This window comes from Diospyros lotus, chromosome 1 (assembly GCF_014633365.1).
Source record: "Diospyros lotus cultivar Yz01 chromosome 1, ASM1463336v1, whole genome shotgun sequence".
NCBI classification, from domain to species: Eukaryota; Viridiplantae; Streptophyta; class Magnoliopsida; order Ericales; family Ebenaceae; genus Diospyros; species Diospyros lotus.
Window position 1 is genome coordinate 50,915,063 of NC_068338.1, and position 24,879 is coordinate 50,939,941.

Consider the following 24,879-nt stretch of genomic DNA (forward strand, 5'->3'; position numbering starts at 1 on the left):
GATACTATATGCACTTTATGACAATTTATAGGTATTAAGTTTTTTCCTTGATTGCACTGTGGAGCTTCAATGGTGTTTGTGTCATTATCAACAGGTTATTAAGCCATTGAATCAAGTTCTCTCATCTCTGATTGATCAAGAAGTGGGCCATCAAATTGAGCATGACAGCTTGAGTGTTGATGGGAGTTACACTGTAGATGAATTTGAGGTCCGAATTCTTGAGCCTGAAAAGTCTGGTGGCCCTTGGCAAACTAGGGCTACAATCCCTATGCAAAGTTCTGAAAATGCACTTACTGTGCGAGTGGTTACATTGCTTGTGAGTTTAATTTTGTTATTCCAGTTGTTTCTTCATTTTATACTATTTGGCCATTCATTTTCCTGTTGTTTGTTGTGTTATATGGCGCTACCTATTATTTTTGTTAACTTGAGTTCTTATTCTATTTGTTACAGAATACCACAACAAAAGAAAATGAAACACTTCTGGCCATTGGAACTGCTTATTTACAGGGAGAAGATGTTGCTGCAAGGGGGCGTGTGCTCTTGTATTCTGCTGAAGTAAATGCAGATAACTCAAAGACTCTGGTGACCATTCTATGTTATTTTTGCATTTTGTTTGTAGTTCAGTTTTACTTGTTTTTGCCTCAGATTCAATCACTGTAGAATCTATTCTCCTTCCATTTTTGTCCATTTTATGAATGCCGGTGTGGCATCACTAAATCATTTGCCTTCTCAGGTTTCAGAAGTTTACTCAAAGGAGTTGAAGGGTGCCATATCTGCTCTAGCTTCACTTCAAGGTCACTTGCTGATAGCTTCTGGTCCTAAGATTATACTGCACAAGTGGACAGGTTCCGAGTTGAATGGTGTTGCCTTTTTCGATGTTCCACCACTTTATGTCGTGAGTTTAAACATTGTATGAATCTCTTCCATATCTCTTCTAGTTATTTCCTTTTGTTGTAGCTTTCTGATTTAGCCCTACATCAATGCTGTTCGTGAAAGCATAGAATGTGGTCATTAGATGTGTGTCAGATAGCCAGTTGTTTTCAGCTGCTTTTAAGACAATTAGCCTGTCAACAAGATAAATAGGAGGAAGAAGAAAGTTAGCACACGACAAAAAGTTAGCAATTGACAAATTGAAGGGCAAAGATTAAAACAACCAGAAAAGTAATTCTTGTGAATTATCATATCAAATATTTTTGGCCTTGTTTTCTTGCTTTCAATTTTTTTATCTAGTCATTCGTACCACTTGAGCTGTTCAATATCTGACTCATTACCTACCTAAACTATCATTGATTGACAAGCGACAAATAAAATATTACAGGATTGTTCCATCATCAACTCTTTTTTTTTGTACCAGACCGGTTTAGATTGCATAGCAGTTTTTTCAAATTTTTCCATCGTATGTGTATGGTTTCTAAGGGCAAGCGTTGGTAGCAATGGTAAAGTTGCTCCTTCGTGATTGGAAGGTCATCAATTCAAGTTATGAAAACAACCTCTTTGCAAAGCAAGGATAAGGTTGCAAATAAAGATAACCTCCCCCAAGTGGGGAACCTCTGTGATGTTCTTTATGTCTATGGTTCCCCCTCATTATTATTGTTGTTATTTACTTTTGGCGACTTCTCTGATAATTGCTTAATATTATTTAATTTTCGACTTTGATTTCTCTTTTGAGATTGGCTAATATTGACTGCCCTGAGGAGAAAATTTTATTCATGCTCGTGATATTTGTGTGCATTAATGAATCCATGACTTACCCCTCCAGTTTGTCTAATGCATCCAGCATGCAGGCTTTCTTGAGGTTTAATTATTATGCTCTTTTTTTTAATGCCATTCAATGCTGCAGGTAAAAAATTTTATACTCCTTGGTGATATTCACAAGAGCATATACTTTCTTAGTTGGAAGGAACAAGGAGCTCAACTTAGCTTGCTGGCAAAGGATTTTGGGTCACTTGATTGTTTTGCAACTGAGTTTTTAATTGATGGAAGTACACTCAGTCTTGTAGTTTCAGATGAGCAAAAAAATGTTCAGGTTTGTGCTTTCTTTTGTTAGCAGATTTATAATAAAATATCAGTACTTATGATGTGTTGTGAACTTCTGTAGTATTGAAACATCTGTCAGATAAGATCACTTTATATTCTGTCACACACAAATAAATTCTTTTGTTGAAGACAATTATACATGTAGTGTCTTATCTCCAGGCCTAAACATTTGTTAGAGGACTAGATAAGGGTTTGTTTGTATTGATGCTGACTTATGTATGTAAAGCAACACCACCTCTCCAAGATTTTGCTAAGTAATGGAGTATTGTGCCCTAGGTAACACATTTGTTTCTCTGTGCAGAGATGCTCATCTGTGCACACATATTCATTGATCTTAGTTTGTTAGATTCATAAGAAAAACATGAGATTATGAGATAAAATATGAACACCATCTTTTTCGTGTTGTTCTTTTTTAATATGGAAACTGTTTTCAGAAATTCAGGAAGCAGTTTCTTAGTTTGCTAAAACTGGGTAGTAAAAAGAAAAGAAAAAGAACAAATTCCCCCTGAGAACAGTTTCCAGATTAAGTTTCCAAGCAAGCTTTCTCAGTCAGATTTTATTATTCTTTTTTCCTTTTGTTTCTTTTTGGGAACAAAATTGTTTTTTGAAACGTAACCACTTGTTCATTTCTTTGTGCATAATTTTCATCAATATTATGGAGATTCCTCTCAAGTTACAGTTATTTTTAAACTTGTGAGGCATATAACTATGGCACTGATGCAATTTGTAAGCCATTTTCAATCAATACTAATGTTTTTCCCACTTATGAATTGTTTGAATTCACAAACAGATATTTTATTATGCACCAAAGATGTCAGAGAGCTGGAAAGGACAAAAGCTTCTTTCACGGGCTGAGTTTCATGTTGGCGCCCATGTGACTAAATTCTTGCGGTTACAGATGCTTCCTACATCTGACAGAAACAATGCTGCTCCTGGCTCTGATAAAACCAATCGCTTTGCGCTATTGTTTGGCACCCTTGATGGCAGCATTGGTTGTATTGCCCCTCTTGACGAACTCACCTTTCGTAGACTCCAATCACTGCAGAAAAAGCTTGTTGATGCTGTTCCCCATGTTGCTGGATTAAATCCTAGGTCATTCCGCCAGTTCCATTCAAATGGAAAAGCTCATCGATCTGGACCTGACAGCATAGTTGATTGTGAGCTGCTTCACCAGTAAGTTTTTTGTTTTCTCCTCCACAATTTTTTAGTTTCTGAAATGAAGATTCCAATTCCTAGTCAGATGCATTGCCAATAGATTATTCTTGTACATGTCCACAATTATGCGTAGAGACCATATATGCAGTCAAAACTCATAGGAAATCTAGATGTGTTTCACTGTCAATTGTGGAGCCCATGTCTTTGTCAAGAGCATCACTGGAATCATTATTAAAAAACAATAACCTAAAACTACATGCAGGGACTTAATATAACAATCATGCACCGTAGACAATATATACATGGGAACTTGTGTTGGGGAGGAAACTGCAAACTGGTCTAGACCCAATCAACCAAGCACCATAGAATGTGAAATGGCTATGTGACTTAAACTTACGGACTAATCCAGTGTTACTAAAACCAAACTGCAGGTTGAATTGGCCAGAATATTGGTTTTTAGTTCAACAGATGGAAAAATGATCCATCCCCACTGGGGCCCACCCGCCCTGATGGGGGCAGGGGTCCTTTGACAGGGGTTGTGGTTGGGTAGGGGGATCCCTGATTTGGTTTTTCAGGGGCGGCAGGGCTGAATTGGCTATGTGACTTTCACAAACTAACCCAGTCTTGCTAAAATTGAACTGGTTGTTGACTTGGCCAGAATATTGGTTCAACTGGTGGCTGGGGATGGCAAAATGACCCATGCCCACGGTGCCCCACCCTGCCTTGCTCTTATTGGGGCGGGGGTCAACACCCATTAACCAGAGTCGGGGATTCCCTGATTTGGTTTTTTTGGGGGGGCAGAGTGGGGATGGGGTTTACAAGCCCCAGCCCCACCCTTGCGCACAATGTATATAATTTATAAATCTTGAATTATATTTATGTAATATCATTTTCATTTTATATAAATATATTATATGCATATACTATGAATATCTTTAGTACATATGCACCACAAGCGGGGTTAGGTGAGGAGATAAAAGCAAAATTCTGGGAGGACCTAGAGGGACTCATACAAATGATACCAAGAGCAGAGAAAGTGATTATAGGAGGTGACTTAAATGGTCACATGGGTAGAGACAGAAACGACTATAGAGAGGTACATGGAGGGTATGGATTCGGGGAAATTAATAATGAGGGTAAGTCTATTCTAGATTTTGCAATGGCATATGGGCTCATCATGACCAATACTAGGTTCAAAAAACGGGACGAACACTTAATCACATATAAAAATGTCACATCAAGCACCCAAATAGATTACTTCCTCATGAGACAAGAGGACCAGGTATGTTGTAGGGATTGTAAGGTATACCGGGAGAGTGTTTGACTACTCAACATAGACTTCTAGTACTTGACGTCCAATTAAGAAATTGGAAGAGAAAAAATCACATAAAACAAAATCCAAGAATCAGGTGGTGGGATTTAAAAGGGGAGAAACAACTAATCTTCAAAGAAAAATTAAGGGGTAGAAGAGAATGGAATGGAGAAGGACAGACAAACCAAATGTGGAGAGACATGGCTAATGCCCTGAGAAACACAACAAAGGTAGTGCTTGGAGAGACAAATGGTAGAACCCCTAACCTTAAGGAGTCTTGGTGGTTGAATGAAGAAGTGCAATTGAAAATTAAAAATAAGAAAAATTGTTATAAGGCTGTATATTAGTGCAACAATGAAGAAAATCAAAAAAATTATAAAGAATCAAAAAAGGCAGCAAAAAAAGCTGTTAGTGAAGCAAGGTCAAAAGCATACGAGAATCTATATAAACGACTTGATACAAAAAATAGAGAAAGGGATATATATAAATTAGTTAAAGCAAGAGAAAGAAAAACAAGGGATTTAAATCAAATGAAATGCATAAAAGATGAAAATCAAAATGTATTAGTGAATGAGGGAGCGATTAAAGAGAGATGGAAGGAGTATTTCACAAAATTATTCAATGGTGATGGCGACACAAGAGTTAGGTTGGGACATCTTAGTAACTCCGAAGGGAACGTGAGTTATACATTTTATCGACGCATAAGTCCAAATGAAATAAGGCACGTATTAAAAAAGATGAGAAATTATAAGGCGTGGGACCGGATAATATACCAATAGAAGCATGGAAATGCATGGGAGAAGAGGGTATCTCCTAGCTAACGAAATTATTTAACGCGATTCTTAAATAAAAAAAGATGCCAGATGAGTGGAGGAAGAGTACTTTGGTCCCTATATATAAGAACAAAGGAGATGTTCAAAATTGTAAAAATTACAGAAGAATTAAGTTAATGAGCCATACCATGAAACTCTGGGAGAGAGTAATAGAGCAGAGACTCAGAAAAGAAACAGAGGTCTCAGAAAATCAGTTTGGTTTCATGCCCGGTAGGTCAACAATGGAAGCTATATATCTACTGAGGCGCCTAATTGAAAGGTATCGGGATCATTAGAAGGACTTACATATGGTGTTTATAGATCTAGAAAAAGCCTATGATAGGGTCCCTAGAGAAGTATTATGGAGGGTTTTAGAGAACAAATGAGTCCGAATAGCCTATATACAAGCCCTTAAGGACATGTATTATGGTGCAGAGACAAGGGTCAGAACATGCGGAGGGGATACTGAATCGTTTAAAATTACAATAGAATTGCATCAAGGTTCAGCACTAAGTCCATACTTATTTGCTTTAGTAATGGATGAACTCACTAAAAATATTCAGACAGAGGTGCTATGGTGTATGCTATTTGCAGACGACATAATGTTGGTGGATGAAACAAAAGAAGGAGTGAACACTAAGCTTGAGTTATGGAGAAACAATTTAGAATCTAAGGGATTTAAATTAAGCAAAAAGAAAACAGAATATATGGAATGTAAATTTAGTAAAAATGCAAGAGTGGATGATGTTATAATAAAATTGGAAGACCAAATCTTACAAAGAAAAGACCATTTTCGATATTTGGGATCAGTGATTCAAAAATATGGAGAAATTCACGAGGATGTCACACATAGAATTAAGGCAAGTTGGCTAAAATGGAGAAATGCATCGGGGGTGTTATGTGATGGTAAAATTCCATTAAAATTGAAAGAAAAATTCTATAGGACAGATATAAGACCAGTTTTGTTGTACGGCTCAGAATGTTGGACAGTCAAATACCAACATGAGCAAAAGACGAGTGTAGCGGAGATGAGGATGTTAAGATGGATGTGCGGCCATACAAGAAAAGATAAAATTAGAAATGAACTTATTCGTAATAAGATAGGAGTAGTGCTAATAGAGGAGAAGATGAGAGAGACTAGACTAAGATGGTTTGGTCATGTGAGAAGGAGACCAAGAGACGCTCCTGTGATGAGAGTTGATGAAATAGAACAATTAATCAAAAAAAGAGGTAGAAGCAGACCTAAGAATACTTTGAGGGAGATATTAAAGTTTGATATGAAGTGTATGGATCTCAATGAAAATATGACAAAAGATAGAAATACATGGAAGTCTAGAATTCATGTAGCCGACCTCACATAGTGGGATAAAGGCTGTATATGTTGTTATTATATTATATGCATATAAAGTGCACCAATTAGCAATTTAGGGTTTGTGCATCCACACATCTTCTTTCTTCACTCTTTATCACACACGTAACTACTATCAAATGCTTGCCACCCTGCTCCTCTCGGCCGAAAGACAATCAAGGCCCAAGGCCAAAAATCAATTATTGGTTGATCAATGCAAGGGTTAACCGGTTTTAAAACATTTTCAAAATCAAAATCAAACATAGTAGAAGCAAAAACAACCCTTGCAAGACTTGGTATTGAGTCATCCGTATGCATCCAAAATAAAAACCAACCATAGGGGGTTCAGTGGTATATCTCTACAGATGATTCTGTTGCTAGTTAACCAATGCGCCTTGAGCTCCAAGTTGCCCGAATCTGCAACTGTATGTATGAGGCATCCGATCGACCGATCCATGCTGTTGACCGCCTCATACTCCAGATGATCGTTTGTGTCAACTTCCTCTTTGAAGTATTGCACCTAGGCCCTGCTATTAACTCTTAATGGAACGAAGGCTCCCTTGTTAACTCTTATCTGGCTCCCATATATCTTAATCCAATCCAGTTAACACTTAACTGCAACCGACATCATTAACTCTTAATGAAGCGGAACACTCTAACAGTAATGGTTCACTAATCTGACACATTACTTAGTATGCGTGTGACTTTTTAGATTCATAGCCATGTAGCAATTAGGACACGTCAACTTCTTGACCCCAGTTGAACGTTTCAATCTACTAAGAGAATCTCTCCAAATCCCCAGAGTATCCTGTAAGATCCTGAGTATTCTCTAACCAGGATTCAGGATGATCCTAATGGCAATAAAGTCTATACTTCGGATAAACCTATTAAGGCTCTTCGATTATCATGCACTATAATCTTTCCATTGACCAACATCCCAACTAAATAAGAGTCATGGACAAATTAAACTCACAGGACTCGGTAACTATGTCATATCCAGTATGGTGTGATTGAGGTAGCATCTCGGAACTCTTTTTGACATTGGAAACTCCTTTTCGATCACGCTTACCCTAGCTAGGTTTTTCCAACCACAACTAATTGAGACCATATAAGATGTTCATCCCCATCTAATGGAGAACAATGGATCTCATCAGTGAGCATTTGCCTCCATACACCACTACACAAATACCACACAAAGAGCATCCCCACCTCTTACATTGGATGGTTCCGCTCAACAGTAAATCTCCAACACCAGTGCACAAGACAATTCTGTCGCTTTCGGTCAAAGGATTAGATACACAATCGAAAACCATTAACAAATTATTAATCCTCACAGCTATGTGATCTATTACAGGCGTCATATTCAGTAGATGTTTAACTAACACCTACTCACATGCCTACTATTTGCATTTCGTGCAATATAGCATGTGACTCACCATCCATTCTCATTAATATCTCATGTTAATCAATGGTGGTAGTCCATGTGCCTGGTCCATGATCAATAAATAATATTTCTCTTCTAATAAATCTAAGAATCGAGAATTCCTTTAAGAAATCTTGAACTAAAGATCTTTATCACATATTTTTAACACTTAAGAATAAGATCTCTACCAGGAAGTCTAGGGACTCATTCATAAGGAAATACAGAGAGTATAAATGAAGATATGACATTTTTATTTATGAACAAAATTACATCATTAGTGTCACATACATATATCTCATGTAATGTAAATCTAGCATTTTGGCACTAACACTAGCACTCCCCCCCCCCCTCCCCCTACTCTGTTGATCAATCTATCTGTCTCTCTCATGTCGTTGACCCACCTCTCCCTTTAGGTCTCAATCTCTCTCTCTCCCCCACCTCTTTGGTTCCATTTGTATTCTTTGGTTCGTTTATGTGCTTGACTTCACTTTTCTGGCTAAATCTATCTGGTTCATTTATGTGTATTCCATGAGATCCACGTTAAATTATGTGTTCATGTGTGGTTGATTGGTTTGATTGTGGTTTGTTTTCGATCAAATTTAATATCAAAGCTGTTAGATCAAACCATCAACCGTTTGCAGATCTCAACCATTGGATCTGATTTTCAGTATCATCTTCATCTTCTTCAGCTGGGTTGCCTAGCTTCTACCACTATCGTCGTATGACTGCCGTTGCCACACGTTCGCCTCCTCCGTCGCCGACAGCCAAAGAAGCCTCTGCCATTGTCGACGGTCGTCACCGTCGACATCGTTCGCCCCCCTGCATCGCGATAGCTTCTGTTTCTTTCTAGAGCTTCAACCATCGCCCTCATCGCTGCTGGCCGCTTGGAATTTTCTTCTTCCCCTTTGTTGTTCGCCTTCTGTCCTGGCATCGAGGCATTCGAGGCCCCTTGCTTAGTTACAGTACCATTGGCCACTGCTCGATCTCCCTTTTTTGGTCATCGTTTGTCCCTTCGCAGACCATGAGCTTCCTCGTCATCTATTGCTGCAAACAACCATCAATTGCTTCCAACGTTTGTCTTCAAATCTACCAGTAACGCATAGTGGAAGTTCAACCATTGTTGGCTATTCCAAGCTAACCTAGATCTCACCCAGATCTGGTCTAACCCATTGATTCGACCCACCAAGATCCGCGACCCGCTTCAGATCTGTCATCTAGTTCCGGATCTGTTTTTTGCCCAAATTTGGTCCAAATTTGGTATTTGTGATCCGTTTTTAGTTGGGTTTTTTATTCAAATTATTTTGATATTATCCGGGGTTATTTATTGGCTTCGTTGAAGTACAATATTCCTTTGTTGGATCAGAATATTAGATTTTCGCTATGACATGTTAAGATGCGTGTAATTGTGGCACATATGGATTTAGATGATGCACTTTTGGGCTTTAAAAAAATGCCACAATCATGGAGCATTAAGGAAAAACAGCGTAAAGATCGTAAGGCTTTGTCTCAGATACATCTACATTTATCAAATTAAATTTTGTAGGATGTTTTGAAAGAACGTTGCCGCTTTATGGTTGAAACTGAAACAACTGTGTATGACGAAGAGCCAGTAAATTGCATCTAAAGTAAAGGTTATATTCTCATCGAATGGTTGAAGGTATGTCAACTGAAAGCCATTTAACAGTTTTTAAAGAAATTGTTTTTGATTTGGAAAGTATGGAGGTTAAGTATGATGATGAGGATTGAGGTCTGATTTTGTTGTGTTCTCTACCGGCCTTGTATTCAACTTTTAGAGACACCATACTCTATAGTCGGGATACTCTCACCCAGATGAAGTTTATGATGCTTTATTCTCGAAAGAAAAAATTTATAAGTTGTTATTGGAGACTTTTGAGAATCTAGGGGAGGGTCTGTTGATTAGAGGAAGAACACAAGATAGAAATTCTAGTGGTAGAAGGAAAAGTAGATCCAAGTCCAGGAACGAAGGAGAAGTTTGTAATTATTGTAAGAAGAAATGACACACAAAGAATGAGTATTATAAACTGCAGAACAAACTTAAGAGACAGGAAGATGGCTAGAAAAGAAAACAACTAGAAACTTTCGGTGAAACTAATGTTGTTGAAAATAATAATAATGATAGGGAACTTATGGTGGTATTTAATGAGGTTATTAAACCTAGTAAAGATTGGATCATCAACACAGCATGCACGTTCATATGTCTCCTAATAGGGATTGGTTTTCGACATATAAAATTTTGAATTATGGTGAAGTGTTGATGGGTAATATAATTCTTCTTGTGAAACTGATGGCATTGGAACAGTTAAAATTAAGATGTTTGATGGTATCATTCAGATTTTAACTTATGTCAGACATGTTCTCGATTTTAAAAGAAATCTTATTTTATTGAGTACTCTTGATTTGAATAGGTACAAGTTCATTGGTGAAGGTGGAGTTATTAAGATCAGTAGAGGCTCTTGTTGTGATAAAAAATACTAAACAATACGGTCGATTGTGTGTTCTGCAGAGTTCTACCATTACAAGTGATGTTTCTTTTTCTACTTTTTCTTTATCTGATACCGATATCACTCAGTTATGGCATATGCGTCTTGAACATATAAGTAAAATAAGTATGGCTAAATTGAGCAAAAGAGGACTCCTTAAAGGGTAGGGTACTAGAAAATTGGAGTTTTGTGAACACTGCGTTTTCGGTAAACAAAAACAAGTCGTATTTACTAAAGGGATTCACAATACGAAAGGTATACTGGACTAGGTCCATTCTGATCTCTGGGGTTCGGCCAAAGTACCTTCTACAGATGGTGTCAGATACATGTTAACATTCATCGATGATTTTTCTAGGAAAGTTTGGGTTTTCTTTTTGAAACAGAAGGCTGATGTTTTTGCTACTTTCAAGTAGTGGAAGATTATGATTGAGAAATAAACCGACAGTCAGATTAAGTGTCTTCGCACAGATAGTGGTTTAGAATTTTGTTCACGTGAATTTAATGATTTTTGCAGAAAATAGGGAATTCTAAGGCATTTAACAATTCCAGATACGCCATAGCAAAATGGTGTGGCCAAGCGGATGAGCAGAATCTTGATAGAAAAGATACCGTGTATGATGTCTAATTCCGATTTATCTAGGTCTTTTTGGATCGAGGCTGCTCATATAACATGTTTTCTGATTAATCAATCTCCATCGTTCGCTATTGATAAGAAAACTCTAGGAAAGTTATGATCAGGTACTCCTACGAATTATTCTGATTTAAAAATATTTGGATGTCCTGCATTTGTTCGTGTTGATAATGGTAAATTAGAACCAAGATCTAAATGATGTCTCTTCCTTGGTTATAAATATGGTGTTAAGGGTTATAAGTTATGAGATCTAGAAGCGTCTAAAGTCATGATTAACATAGATGTTATTTTTGATAAACTTGCTATGCTTCGTGGTTCGTCTGCAAAAGTATCCAACCCTACATGTAATCAGAGTTCTGATATTCAAGTGGAGCTTAAAATCGACAAGGGTTAAATATCTAAGTTGTCATCTTCATCTCAGATTAAGTCATGCCCCAAGTCAAGTCCAAAAACAAGAATATCAGACCTCCTCAACAGTATGTTGAAGCTGATTATGTCGCCTATGCTTTGAGCGTAGCTGAAGATATCTACTACAGTGAGCGTTGTGTGAATTTGATTGATATTCCTCGTTGTGAGGATTTGGTTGGTATTCGTTAGGGAGATTGATTCTCCGTGATTTCGTTTAAAGAAAGAATTTTAAATAATTCCATCTGTAGATTTAGAGTGAAGGTGGAAATTTTTGATAATTATGACTCAAAATCTTAATTTACCTATGATTGAATTTCCTAATTTAACTGTGATTATAATGATGTTAAATTCGATTTTAATTGGAATTTATCTTATCTGGAAGAATATTCTCTTGAATCATCTTCTGATCAGGATATGAGTTCCTATGTACATTCATTGATGATTTTAGGTCTATAAATAAGTGTCCAGGTCACGTGAAATTTTACAGAGTGGGTGCCAATATCACTTTTGTACTACCAATATTTGGTTAGTGATATTTTTGTTCGTTTTGTCCGTAGTTTTTCTCGATTTGGGTTTTTCACATAAAATTCTGTGTTCGTGTGTGATTGATTGGTTTGATCGTTATTTGTTTTCGATCCAATTTTGTAACAGTTAATATTCAAAAAATATTAAAATAATGTCAAAACATGAATCACTAATTAAATATTCAAATTTCATCATTATGAACTAATTAAAAAACAAAAAAGACTTGAGAGGGTTTGAAGCAAGGAGTTCTATCTTAGCGAGGACTAAGGATTTTGGGGAAACAGAGGATTCTAGCTGTTTCAATCTTTCACTCTTTGGTTTCCTTTTTTTTTTTTTTTTCTTACCAACATAATAGGCCACCGGTGTGCCGGACCTACCAAAGACCATCAAGCATGAAGGGGAGAATAGGGAATTAGCACATGCAGGTTGTTACAACTAGCATGTGCGTATGAGGGGTTGTTTTATAATCCATAGGTTGAGGGAATAATCTGCATGTGTAAGGGAATTCGGTTAGAGAGGGACATAGGAGCGGTATAAAGAGCTAAGAAGAAGAGGGAGAGGGTAGTTAGTTTTTGATAGAAGAATTAGGAGAGTAAGAGCCTCTCGAATACCCTGGTTTGTTCTTGTTTTCTTGCTGAAAAGTATTGATAGTTATTGGTAATTGATTATTGTTTGGATTTCTATCGGGGTTCCTATCAATTTGGTATCAGAGCCAGGTTTCGATCCAAATGGTGAACTTGACTGATCCAGTCAGTGATTTGGAGATGAGGGTGGAAGGCATTCCACTGGGAGATGATGCCATGAGGAGTGCGTTTCAAAAGATGGAGAGACACCTAGCGAACCTGCTAGAGCTGTTCGCGAGGATGCGAGCGAGATGGGAAGAACAGGAGCGGGCAAGCAAGAGGAAGAACGAGGAGAGACGGGAGGAGCAAGAGAGAGAAATGGGGAGCGTGATAAGGAAGACCAACCTGCAGGTTTGCCCGTGTCAAGGGAGGGAACGCCGGTAGCTGAAGGGAGAAGTGGCGAAGGGGGCGGCTGGGTCGATGGTGTCGGAAGGCAGTAGTACCGTGGGAGACGCCTGAAAATACCCATCTTCGAGGGAGATGATCCAGATGGCTGGGTCTTTAGGGCTGAGCACTACTTCCTGGTGAACCAGTTGTCCGATGCGGAGAAGTTGGAGTCGGCGGCCTCATGCTTTGAAAGAGCGGCTCTATCGTGGTTCCAGTGGGAGCAAAGACGACGACGGGTGAGGAGCTGGACGGAGCTCAAGTCGATGTTGAGGGATAGGTTCAGGACTGCGCAGGAAGGCATAGTGGAAGAGAGGTTCCTTGCGCTTCGACAGTGGGTGTCCGTCAAGTGCCCCTTTATCAACGGACTAAAGCCCGGTCATCCGAGTCGAGATGAAGGGTGTCGAGGCCGATCAGGGCTGGAGCAGATGATCAAGGAAAAGATGGAGGGGTTGCAGAAGGGAGTCGACGCTAGAAGAGGGGAGGTGCAATCGATGGAAAAGAAGGTAGCAATCATGCGGGACCAGTTCGCATACTTGAGGAAGAAGTGGGAGGATCCAGAACGAGAGAAGAAGAGCAACGCGAAGAAGGGGGATAGACCTTTGGAATTTACCCAGAATTCCAAGGGATCACCTGGAATCAAAATGGGCAGGGAGTTCGAGGGTGGAATTGGAGGGAATTGGCGTCCGGACGTGCGTGGAAGAAGGCTGGAGATGTCGCTCGTTGAAGGTGAAGAACGTGACGGCTGGATATTCAAAGTCGAACGTTACTTTGCGGAGGCTGGGATGACTGATGAGGAGAAGTTAGATGCAACAGCATGGTGTTGGGAGGGTGTTGCATTTTCATGGTTCCAGTGGAAGCAACAGAGATGAAGAGTGAGAAGCTGGAAGGAGTTGAAGGGGCTGCTGAGGAATCGCTTAGGGTCCATGCTGGAAGGCGTGGGGGACGAGTTGTATATTGAAGGGGGATTCGCGGTTGAGCAGATGATGGTGTCGTGAGGCAGAGTGGCTGCCAACGACGATGGTGTTGGGGAGTTCCACGGCGAGGCAGAAGGGCAGCCGACAATCGATCCATTTAAAAGGCCACGAACTGTCGATCCGATGACAGCCAAGGAGAGCATCTTGCCAAGGAAGGGGACGCCATCAACGGTCCATGTGGTCTGGGAAGATTGTTTGACTCTTAGCCAGGTTTCTCAAAAATTTTACATGGGGTTGGTTGATAATGGAGGGCCCCTATGTATTCTCACCATCATGAGGGGGTGTGTGCCTCGCCTAAGCAGGTTATGATGGTGGAAGGGCAGCATGTTTCTAGAAGTCAAGGGCTCAATTTGCATTTTGTTGTGGAGCCCAATGATATAGAAGTTCCGCTTATGATAATGGAGTCTTGTTTAAATTCTGATTGGCTCCAACATTCTTTTCACTCTTGGGCATAGAGATGTTAGAATGAGAACAGTGCTGAATCTGTTGAAATGCTGAAGGAGGAATTGGTTGATTCTACTATGTGGGATGAGTTAACAGATTTTGGGCTTTCAAGGGTTGGTCTCATCAACAACATTGGTGATTTATCTGGTCGGCTATTAGTGGGACATCGCTATGGGGAGAAGATGAACCTCAGTTAACTGCATCTGAGCATCAGCAAGAAAGACGAAAGAAACGGTCTGCTATTGGAACGCCTGACTATTTGGCTCCCGAGATGCTCTTAGGGACAGGGCATGGTGCAACTGCAGATTGGTGGTCTGTGGGTATCATTCTATTTGAGCTGATTGTTGGTATCCCACCTTTTAATGCTGAGCATCCTCAGATAATATTTGATAATATTCTCAACCGAAAGATACCTTAGCCCCTGGGTACCTGAAGAAATGAGCTATGAAGCCCAAGATCTCATTGATCGGTTATTAACTGAAGATCCTCATCAAAGACTAGGAGCAGGAGGAGCCTCGGAGGTGAAGCAGCATGCATTTTTCAGAGTTATTAACTAGGACACCCTTGCTAGACAGAAGGCTGCTTTTGTTCCTTCATCAGAGAGTGCACTTGACACCAGTTACTTCTTGAGTCGGTACTCGTGGAATTCTACAGAGGAATATGTTTTTTATGCTACCAGTGAGTTTGAGGACAGTGAGAATGGTAGCCCCACTGGTAGTAGCAGTGGTGCAAGCAATCGCCACGATGAACTGGGAGCCCTACAATATGATTCAGGAACAATTTCTTACTATTCACCTTGAGGACAAGGTGAAAGTGCTGCGGGGGGGGGGGGGGGGGGGGGGAGTAATGATAGGCCACCGGTGTATCGAACCTACCAAAGACCAGCAAGCATGAAGGGGAGAATAGGGAATTAGCACATGCAAGTTGTTACAACCATCATGTGCGTATGAGGGGTAGTTTTGTAATCCATAGGCTAAGGGAATAATCTGCATGTGTAAGGGAATTCAGTTAGAGAGGGACAGAGGAGCGGTATAAAGAGCTGAGAAGAAGAGGGAGAGGGTAGCTAGTTTTTGATAGAAGAATTGGAAGAGTAAGGGCCTCTCGAATGTCCTGGTTTGTTCTTGTTTTCTTGCTGAAAAGTATTGATAGTTATTGGTAATTGATTGTTGTTTGGATTTCTATCGGGGTTCCTATCACACAACACTAATTTGTTCCTTTAATAAAGAAAAAGAGATCTTTAAAACTACGGACTATTTAGTACCTTGGATAAAAATTAAAACTAACCCGTTTGACTTGTTTATATGTATTTCCAATCTTTTCTCAAACAGGGTAGGCTTAGTGACGGGTTCACAGTTAGACCAGTCAAACTGGCTGGTCCGGTCTCATTTTAGTAACAATGAACTAGCTGTTTTATTCCTCAAATCAAGGGCGAAAGCGGTCTTAATTGATCCTCATCATCAATATAACCATATTCCCAACAACATATTGAGCCTTAATCTCAAAAAGTGGGTTAGCCGCATAGATTCTAGCACATATCAGGCTAAGAGCTTGGGTAGAGTGTAAGTTTCTAATATTTTACAAGGTGGCCTTTTCTCCCTTCTATACATACAAGGCCAAGGCAAATTTGATCTTGGCACAAATCACAGCTGGAGAAAAAGCAGTTCGTCCAACAGATATCCAGTGTCGCAGGGGTTAGGGTTTAGGGTTTTCTACCCCCACCCCCATCCCCAACACTCGCACGCACGCATGCACAATTCAGGGTACTGCAGTATAGAGGAGGTACTAGAGAAGGTCATTTGAATGTCTTCTGATTAATATAAATGTATTTCAGCTTTTCTTTTCGTTACCACTCTTTGAATTCTAAATTACTAGATTACATTTTTGCCTGACTTAGACAATTCTGTTCATTACGAGTTCAGTTATCCACCATTTTGTCTTCAAAATCAAAGTGAAAACTGTCAATTCTCTGCTTTCTCTCTGGTTGTAACCGAAGTTCACATATCACAAGTTTGGGCCCAACAAGTATATTATGTTTGAGCATCTGAGAGGCATTGTCATGAATAGCTCTTTGTTAAAAAACTGCAGCAGTGTAGAATATAAGCATTGCCATCACAAAATAATAGTGAAAGTTGGAAATAGTTTTCCAGAAGGGCCTATAACTGGTTATATATAGACATGTTTCTTGATTGTTCAACTATCTTACTTGTGGCACTTTGATATTAAGTGGTTACACAAGAATTAATGGATCCATTGAATTTCCTAGTAACTTTATTGTTGCCTAGTGACAGAAATATTGCTTTAGAGAACATAAAAATCTTTGTATTCAGTGCACTGAATCGTAAGCAGTTGTAAAATGACCTCTGGTTTCCACAATTTTGCAGTTACGAGATGCTTCCATTGGAGGAACAGCTTGAGATTGCTCACCAGATTGGGACAACTCGCTCACAGATTATGTCAAGTTTGCATGATCTTAATCTAGGCACGAGCTTCTTGTGAGGGTAGACACTTGAATTCAGCAAACAAGTTTGGTACGGCAAAAGGTGACAAGCCAGGTCCTTGTTGGACCTATATCATGCCATATACATAGAATCTGGTCATTTTGATACAGCAAAAATTGACTAGCTGGGCCGTCGCTGATCCTAAATTGCCATCTGCATAGAATCTGGTCATTTTTTGATACAGCAAAAATTGACTAGCCGGGTCCTTGGTGGTCCTATATCATGTGCCATCGACATAGAATCTGATGAAATCTAACCAATTCAATCTAAGATTGGCTCCTCCTTTGCTCCTGCCGTGGATGAAAGTGAACTCATGTGTCACTTTTTAACAGGGACGGCCAATTTTATCTATGCTATGGGAGGGTGGGAATATGACCAAAACAGTTGTAAGCTTGAGATCCTCGGAAAATTTTGTGTGAACGCCCATGCTTTCGGCCCACTGCCTGGATTTAATGTATTTTCCAGTAGGAGCTGAGCCAATTGTTCTAACATGTAAATAGAAGATGCAAATCTGTCTTACTCTTTCTTCTTTTGTTCTATATATATATATATATACTGTAGGAATTGGGTTCAAGCATTGCCCAGCCCCTTCTCATCAATGGACTTTTGACGCATACAAAGGATCGCTGTTTTGTTCGATAAATTCCTACCTCCCTATGTATCTCTCTCTCTCAGATGTTTGAATTTTTCAAAATTCCATGGAGATGCAGAAAAGAAATACTATCCCCACTCAGATTGGTTTCACCAAGTAGAAACCTGCTTCCTGAATATTGCATTGGTGTCAATGATATGATTGTGTTGATAAATCAGAGTGGGCCATGGTCTATATTGTGTTTGATTATAGTTGGTTTAAGCTGGGCATTAGATCCTCTCCAAAATGATCTAGAAACCATTTTTCAGTACCTAAATCTGTGAGTTGCTGAGGATCTTATCCGCCAATGATATGCCTTAACCTCTGCATGAAGGAATACCCGACCCTATGGAATGACCTTTCAGGTTGATGAGGTTAGAGTAGAATGGCTCAGGTCATGGGATCCTGTTGCAGACACATTCTCAGTAAATATATTTAAAATATAAACAGGGTACTATTAATTACACTTATCAATTAATATTAATTACATAAACACTCTTTTTGCTATTATTGATTCAGATTATATAACAATAATAAAACATTTATCATATCATTTGGCAAAAACTAAATTCCTTTTTTTAGAAATAAATGTTAGAAAAGCACTTTTTTCAAAGGCTTTTGGCTTACTAAAACATGGGCTAGGTTCCTCCATCTATTTCTACAACAATGTTAAATAGCCACTTCCACTTAATAATCCTCCAGGAAAAAGGATAAATGAGCAACCCAATTAAAATGAACCATGTAGGTATGTACCAATGGAACACGAATTTGCTAAATTGTTGAGGCCCATATCATAACTTTTTAAAGATGGTACTTGGTGAATTCAGTAAGATTTAAAATTTTACATAGATATGTGATGTGTTAAATTTTAATTAATTTATTAAATATTGAAAATTAAATATTAAATTTAATTAATTAAATACTAACATCTAAATGAGTTTAAAAGAAGCCTAATAAATCTTTCAAACTTTGTCCAACTTTTAATAGCCCTACAAAGACATACCGAGAGAGAGAGAGAGAGAGAGCCAAGCAGAAATTATGATGGTTTATTGCAGTGTGAGATGGTGTAATAAATCTAGGCCAATAGTAGTTTAGGGTTCCTCATAATGGTGGAGCATTCCTTCAAGGGTCCCATACTGGACAAGTTTTATCTTTTATAAAGCAACTAATTTGTCAACCTTCTTTATTATTATTATTTTTAATTAATTTAGTATGTATTGTGCACGATCTAGCGTTTTTTATTCCACGGTTACAGTGTTGTTCGGGTTTTGTAACAAGTAGTATCTTCTTTTTTAAGTTTAGAAACCTAATAAATTTGGGAAAACATATTCTATGAATTGATTTCAAAAAATATTTTCAGAAAACAGTTTCTTTGTGGCTTATTTCAATGTGTGTCATTGTTTAAAAGTAAAAATTATATGAGAACTGTTACAGGTATTTTATGGGGTGGAGAAGTCTACTGGATCAGCCTAGTCTCTCTAAAGCCCACTAATATCCGAGTTAAAGATGTCATGGCGAGGTCATAAATCGCTTGGACTAGGTCAGTGTTATGGATATTTTTCGGACCACATTTTTTATGGGTTGAACTCGACCCAGTAGGCCGGGTCAATCTCTCGAATCTCAATGGCCCTAAGGCTAAGGTCGTCAGAGCAAGGTCACACATCGTGGAAACTCGAACTCAAACTACGGAAGTAAGCAAGCTCCCAATAATGTTATTAGCTCACTGGCCAAACTTGTTCAATTCACAGAACAAAAAGACCATAGAATAATCGAAAGAGACACCCACATGTCTTATCTAAAGCAAATCAAACCCTTGATAATGCGGAATGCATTCCCGATTTTATGGAATTGATAAGTACATATTGTCTCCATAATATTATCCTCTTATTTTAGAATTTATGAAAATTGTAAACACCCCCACACTATAAATAGGGGTCAAAAACCATTATACAGGAGGATGAGCAATAATATACTATTATTCTGTCAAAATAACTAGAGAGACAATCGTGAACTATATGTCATTCAAGTCGGATCACGTAAAAATTCTTTGAGTGCTTTTTCTTCTTCTCTTTCGTATTTATTTTCTCAATGCGGGCACACAAATTACAATTGACCAATTCTGAACGTCGAGAAGAACATAGTGTTCTTGAGCTAGGATTTTTTCGTTAGATTTATATATTATTTCTTATGGTAGTATTTGTTAATTAAAATATAAATAAAAAAATAAGATATAAAAAATATTTTATATTTTTATAATAATATTACATTCAAATAATGTTCAAATTTTATTTTAATATAAATTTATTTTAACAAATTTTACTCAATTTTATAATAATTTTACCGAACTAGTAAACTAATGCAAAAGAGGCAATGAAACAGAGCAGAGATTGGGCATGCTTTTAAGTGCAAGATGCGGAGGGCCAAGCGGCTCTCGCGTGTGCCGGGCTGTCCACACGTGCGTACGGCACCAAATCATTTGGTCGACTTGCATACGTACAGATGATGATGGCACACGTGCGTATTCAATTGGGAAAAAGTGTGTGTGAATTAGGGTTTGCCCCAACTCCAACGAGTGTATTTACTTAAAAGAAGGAATTATTGGGACCGACCCCTTATGGAATGTCCTACAAAAGTGAAGCATTTTCTCCTTCCATTCCTTCTCATCAATTAATCCACGCACCCACCCACCCACCCACACACACACACACACACACTGTGTGATGTACATTCCCTCCCCCATGATGTTTTCTTTTCTCTTAGACTCTCACTCTCTCCATTTCCCTTCAAATCATAGGTTATACTTTGGTACGAGATTTTGAGATCATTAGTGCATAGTTATTGCCTTAAATAGGTAATTCATATTTTTTTCACTAAAAAATTCTTTTTTTTATATATATATAAATCTCCCCTTTATAATAATAGTCAAAAGACAATATTTTTTCAAGATCACGTTATCTTAATTGTTTTACAAAAATAAATTTGTCTCAAGATATCATGTCATTTTAATAATTTTTCAAAAGCATTTATTGTCAGTGGGATCCTAATAATGGACGGACACTTAAGCCTCTAGAGAGAGGGAGAGCTGACAAGAAAGGAAGGGAGGGCCTCTCATTTGCTCAGAACTAAAGTGTTCAAATTAATGAGAGGGAGGGGGTGGCAAAGCCAATTTTGTGGTCCTAGTGAGGGATCACCTTATAGCCCTTCTTTGACAAGATGTGGAGGGCCTCCCCTTATGGAGGACAGTCTATTCAACAAATTAAATTAAAATATAACCCCAAAACCAAACCAAACCAAACTCATATTTATGTGTATAGTTGATTGTTTCTCCATCTTTCTTTTCTTTTTTTTTCTCTTTCTTTTGTCCTTTCTGTTTGATCTTATTGGCTCAAACCACTCCGCGCGCCAGGAGGGAGGGAGGGAGGGAGGGGGGGTATGCATGGTCAAGTGTCCTTTGTGAATACAAATCACGTGAAGGTAAATGAACTTTCTTCAAGCTTTTGTAAAGTAGGTTACCATCAAGTCAACAAAATTGGGTAAGATGTTTCATATCTCATCATTTGTCATGGCCTATTGTGAGTGCCCATATCCAATGTCTCTTCTCCACAAAAACTAAGCATTATTATTAAGATTTTCCTTATCCCCTCTCTCGAGTTTGACCATACCTAATTCAAATGATATTTTTACCTAGTTGTTTCCATTTTTATAAGATACATATACAGATAATTGGAGAGCTAGGTAGCTAGCATTATTAACGAGCCACACCTGCATTAATTAGAGAGCTAAGCTAGCATGAGTAATGGTCAAATTCCAACTTTTGATGCCAATGATTTCTCTCAAAACCAAAACTCAACTTAGATATTAATATTTTTTTATTAAACTAATAATAAAAATGTGACACCACATTTAATTTAAAAATTCATTAAAATCTTCAATCATGCACTATTTTACACGCACACAGCCCCACCCACCCACAAAAAAGAGGTCAATCAATGGGTGGCCTGAGATTATCACAATATTTAAGCATGAGCCGTAGACATTCATCAGATGAGGGTTTCTCTCTGACCCTAAAAAAGCCAATTTTGACCACTGTATATACTGCGCATCTATATATCAATCTCTTCTCTTTGCAATCACTAACCTTTTCACTTATGCCACATCCAACAGTCTCCCCATTATATAAATATATATATATATATATTGGTTTGAGAGGGAAGTGAAAGGAAGATAATAATAATAATAATAATAATTAATATTATATATTATTCGATCTACATATATTATATATATATGATCATATCATTGCACTGTCATATATGGAGCATGGCATCACTCCACTGTATGTACGATTTCATATACGTGGCAGAGTGCTAGCCCCTGTTGCCATTCTCCCAAACCTCCATGATTCATGATTTCATTTGGGAAAAGATTTATTTATTTATTTATTATGACAAAATATAGTATACAAAGTTTCACCAGAATGATTTGAAGAGTTAATAAATTAATTTCGTCTTTGATTTTTTTAATTTAATTTTTAAATTCATTCATGAACTTTTTCTAATTCAAATTTAGGTAAAAAGAATTAGTGGCAAAATTGACTTTTTATTTAAAATTATGTTTTGTTTTACTACCAAACAATACAATTATATATAGTAGTGCTTCAAAATTTCACATCATATGTGGAAGGAAACTTGTACGAATCCACTCTCCACTTAAAGCTCCAGTTGGAGATAATAATTTTACGTGCAATTTAATGATACTTGTGGTTTATATATAACGTCACTGTTTTTTTTTTTTAGATAATTCTTTTGAGGTTAATTATGGAAATAATTTAATTTTTTTTGGGAATTTCTAATTTCATTTAATTCTTTTAATTTTAACAATTAAATTTAAATTGGTTCAATTTAATATAATTTTATCTAACATATAAAATCGATTTAAAGGAAGTGCATTCATATTGACTTGAGATGTCATATGTCATATAATAATAATATTTATAAAATTTAGATATAAACATAAATAAAAAAAATATAACTTTTTGTATTTGTTTTTTTTTTTTACAAGTTACATATTTTGTTCTTTTTTTTATTTATATGAACATATAAGTTTTATAAATATTATTATTATATAATACACCGAGTACTCTTATATGTACCAAACAAAATAAGATGTGACTATATTTTAATTGCACCAGAAGATATTTATTAAGTCTCAAATGATCATAATTTTAAACTAAACTGTACCACTCGTACTTAAGTATGGTTTTTATATGAAAACCACATAATAAACTTATATGTGACTACATAATAGTATATATATATATATATATATATCAGAAGTGATTTATTGTCTGCATTTATATGACCCGATGCAGACATGCAATATATAGGTGGGTGTGGGAGGAGAGGAGAGGAGAGGAGAGGGGTCATTCCAGCTGGGCCTACGCCCCCTCTTAAGTTTTATCTGCGTCCAATATATATTATCATCTTCTACTCATCATGAAGAGAACCAGCCAGCTACCTAGAAAGAATAAACTTTCACTTCTCATAAAGAATAAACATTCAATAAATTGAGAAAGTCAAAAGCTTGTTGGTGAAGTGGAAAATTGCATCACTACCTCTTGATTTTTATTATAATTTTCCAATCTCCTCTCTCATACATACTGCCATAGGGTCTTGATGATGCCTATATATATTCTAAGGAGAGGATATGATCATATGTATTCCATTCGTATAGAAAGAATCCTATTATGATAATGACATTTTCATAATTATTATCCATTTTACTGGATTTATTATTATATATTTTTCAACAAATGGATGACGAAGTAATTGACATACAAATAAATACAAATATTTATATAGAATAAAAATATTTGTATAAGTTCTCCTTTTTTTTTTTTTTTTCCTTTTAATTTTAATGTGTCCATCAGCTTGCAATATTGTCTATCCAACAGGATTACTCAAACCAACACTTTGACTACTATTTTTAACTCAAAACAATGCACAAATTGCAATCCAATTAACGTGCCTTTGTTTAACAATTGCGTGAACCATCGGACTTGAGCAGAGCAAAGCCATTGATCGATGCATGAGATCCATTTTGACTTGTGAATGAATTAGTGAGCTGTGTTGACTGGAACTCATGTCTTGAGGCTGGGGTGAGGGGGATACGCGTTTTGACATCTTTTAATTAGCCATTTGCTGGCTGACACGTGGCTAAATTGAATATGTATTCGATGTATCTCTCCTAATTAATCCTATTAACACAATATTATATATAATTAATGTATTTAAATTATGAACAACATAATACGTACTAATTAATAAAAATAAATTTTCAATCTTAATATATCAACAATATATTATTATATGAGTAATATTATTCATCTCCAATAGAGATAAATAACGATAATGTGAAAATTCATATGAAAGTATTTGTCTAGAGAAGATGAAAAGGTAGCTAACAAATTTTATTTTTTATATTTTTTAAATAAATGTATAATGTCACTTAAATACTTTCATATGAACTGTCACATCATCACCACTATTAATCTCTAGCACTACTCTTATTATATTCTATTAATCTCTAACACTACTCTTATTATATTGTGACATCACCCAAATATAATTATCTAATAAAAAGATGAATGTATCAAGTAAAGAAATAATTCTTATTTGTATTATAAGAATAGAAATAATTTATTCTCTTATGATTTTTTTTTTTAGTTATTAATAAGAACCCGTACTTACCGCTTTTTGAAATGTATATTATGCAAGTTCACTAAATCTACAAATTATTATAAATACTAAATAAACATTTGTAAATTCACTCTTAAAAACTTAACTAAAATCCGGCATATATACAAAGGTGATTCCATGCATGGTACCAATCCTCTGAGAACTTGATGCCATGGATGCATTTGAAAGAGACATAACATAACATGGCATGGAGATGGGGAGATCGATACGAGAAAGGATGAAATAGAGTATTGATTTATGGAGGGGATGAGGAGGCATATGCAGGGATGGTGTTGGATGGCTGCCTATGTATTAACCGACAAGGTAAAGAAGGATCTTCTTCACTGCCCTTCATTTGGTAGGCAAAGCACAGTGGTAAAATGAAGCTGCTTTGCAGATCAATCATCAAATGCCAACCCCAGTTTAATTAATT

The 24,879-nt window shown here is 37.2% G+C and overlaps 1 protein-coding gene across 2 annotated transcripts in view; it reads left to right on the forward strand.

Moving 5' to 3' along the window:
• LOC127801002 (cleavage and polyadenylation specificity factor subunit 1) overlaps positions 1-17,652 on the forward strand; it is a 61,253-nt gene extending 43,601 nt beyond the window's left edge. Inside the window, exons 21-26 of one of the 2 annotated variants that reach the window (XM_052335744.1) lie at positions 95-316; positions 451-582; positions 734-910; positions 1,841-2,026; positions 2,828-3,210; positions 16,962-17,652. In XM_052335744.1, coding sequence (XP_052191704.1) covers positions 95-316; positions 451-582; positions 734-910; positions 1,841-2,026; positions 2,828-3,210; positions 16,962-17,076 — 1,215 coding nt within the window. In that variant the 3' untranslated portion in view covers positions 17,077-17,652. The remainder of the gene's footprint in view (positions 1-94; positions 317-450; positions 583-733; positions 911-1,840; positions 2,027-2,827; positions 3,211-16,961) is intronic. The other variant, XM_052335754.1, reaches the window with a different exon arrangement.
• Positions 17,653-24,879: the final 7,227 nt, after the last annotated feature.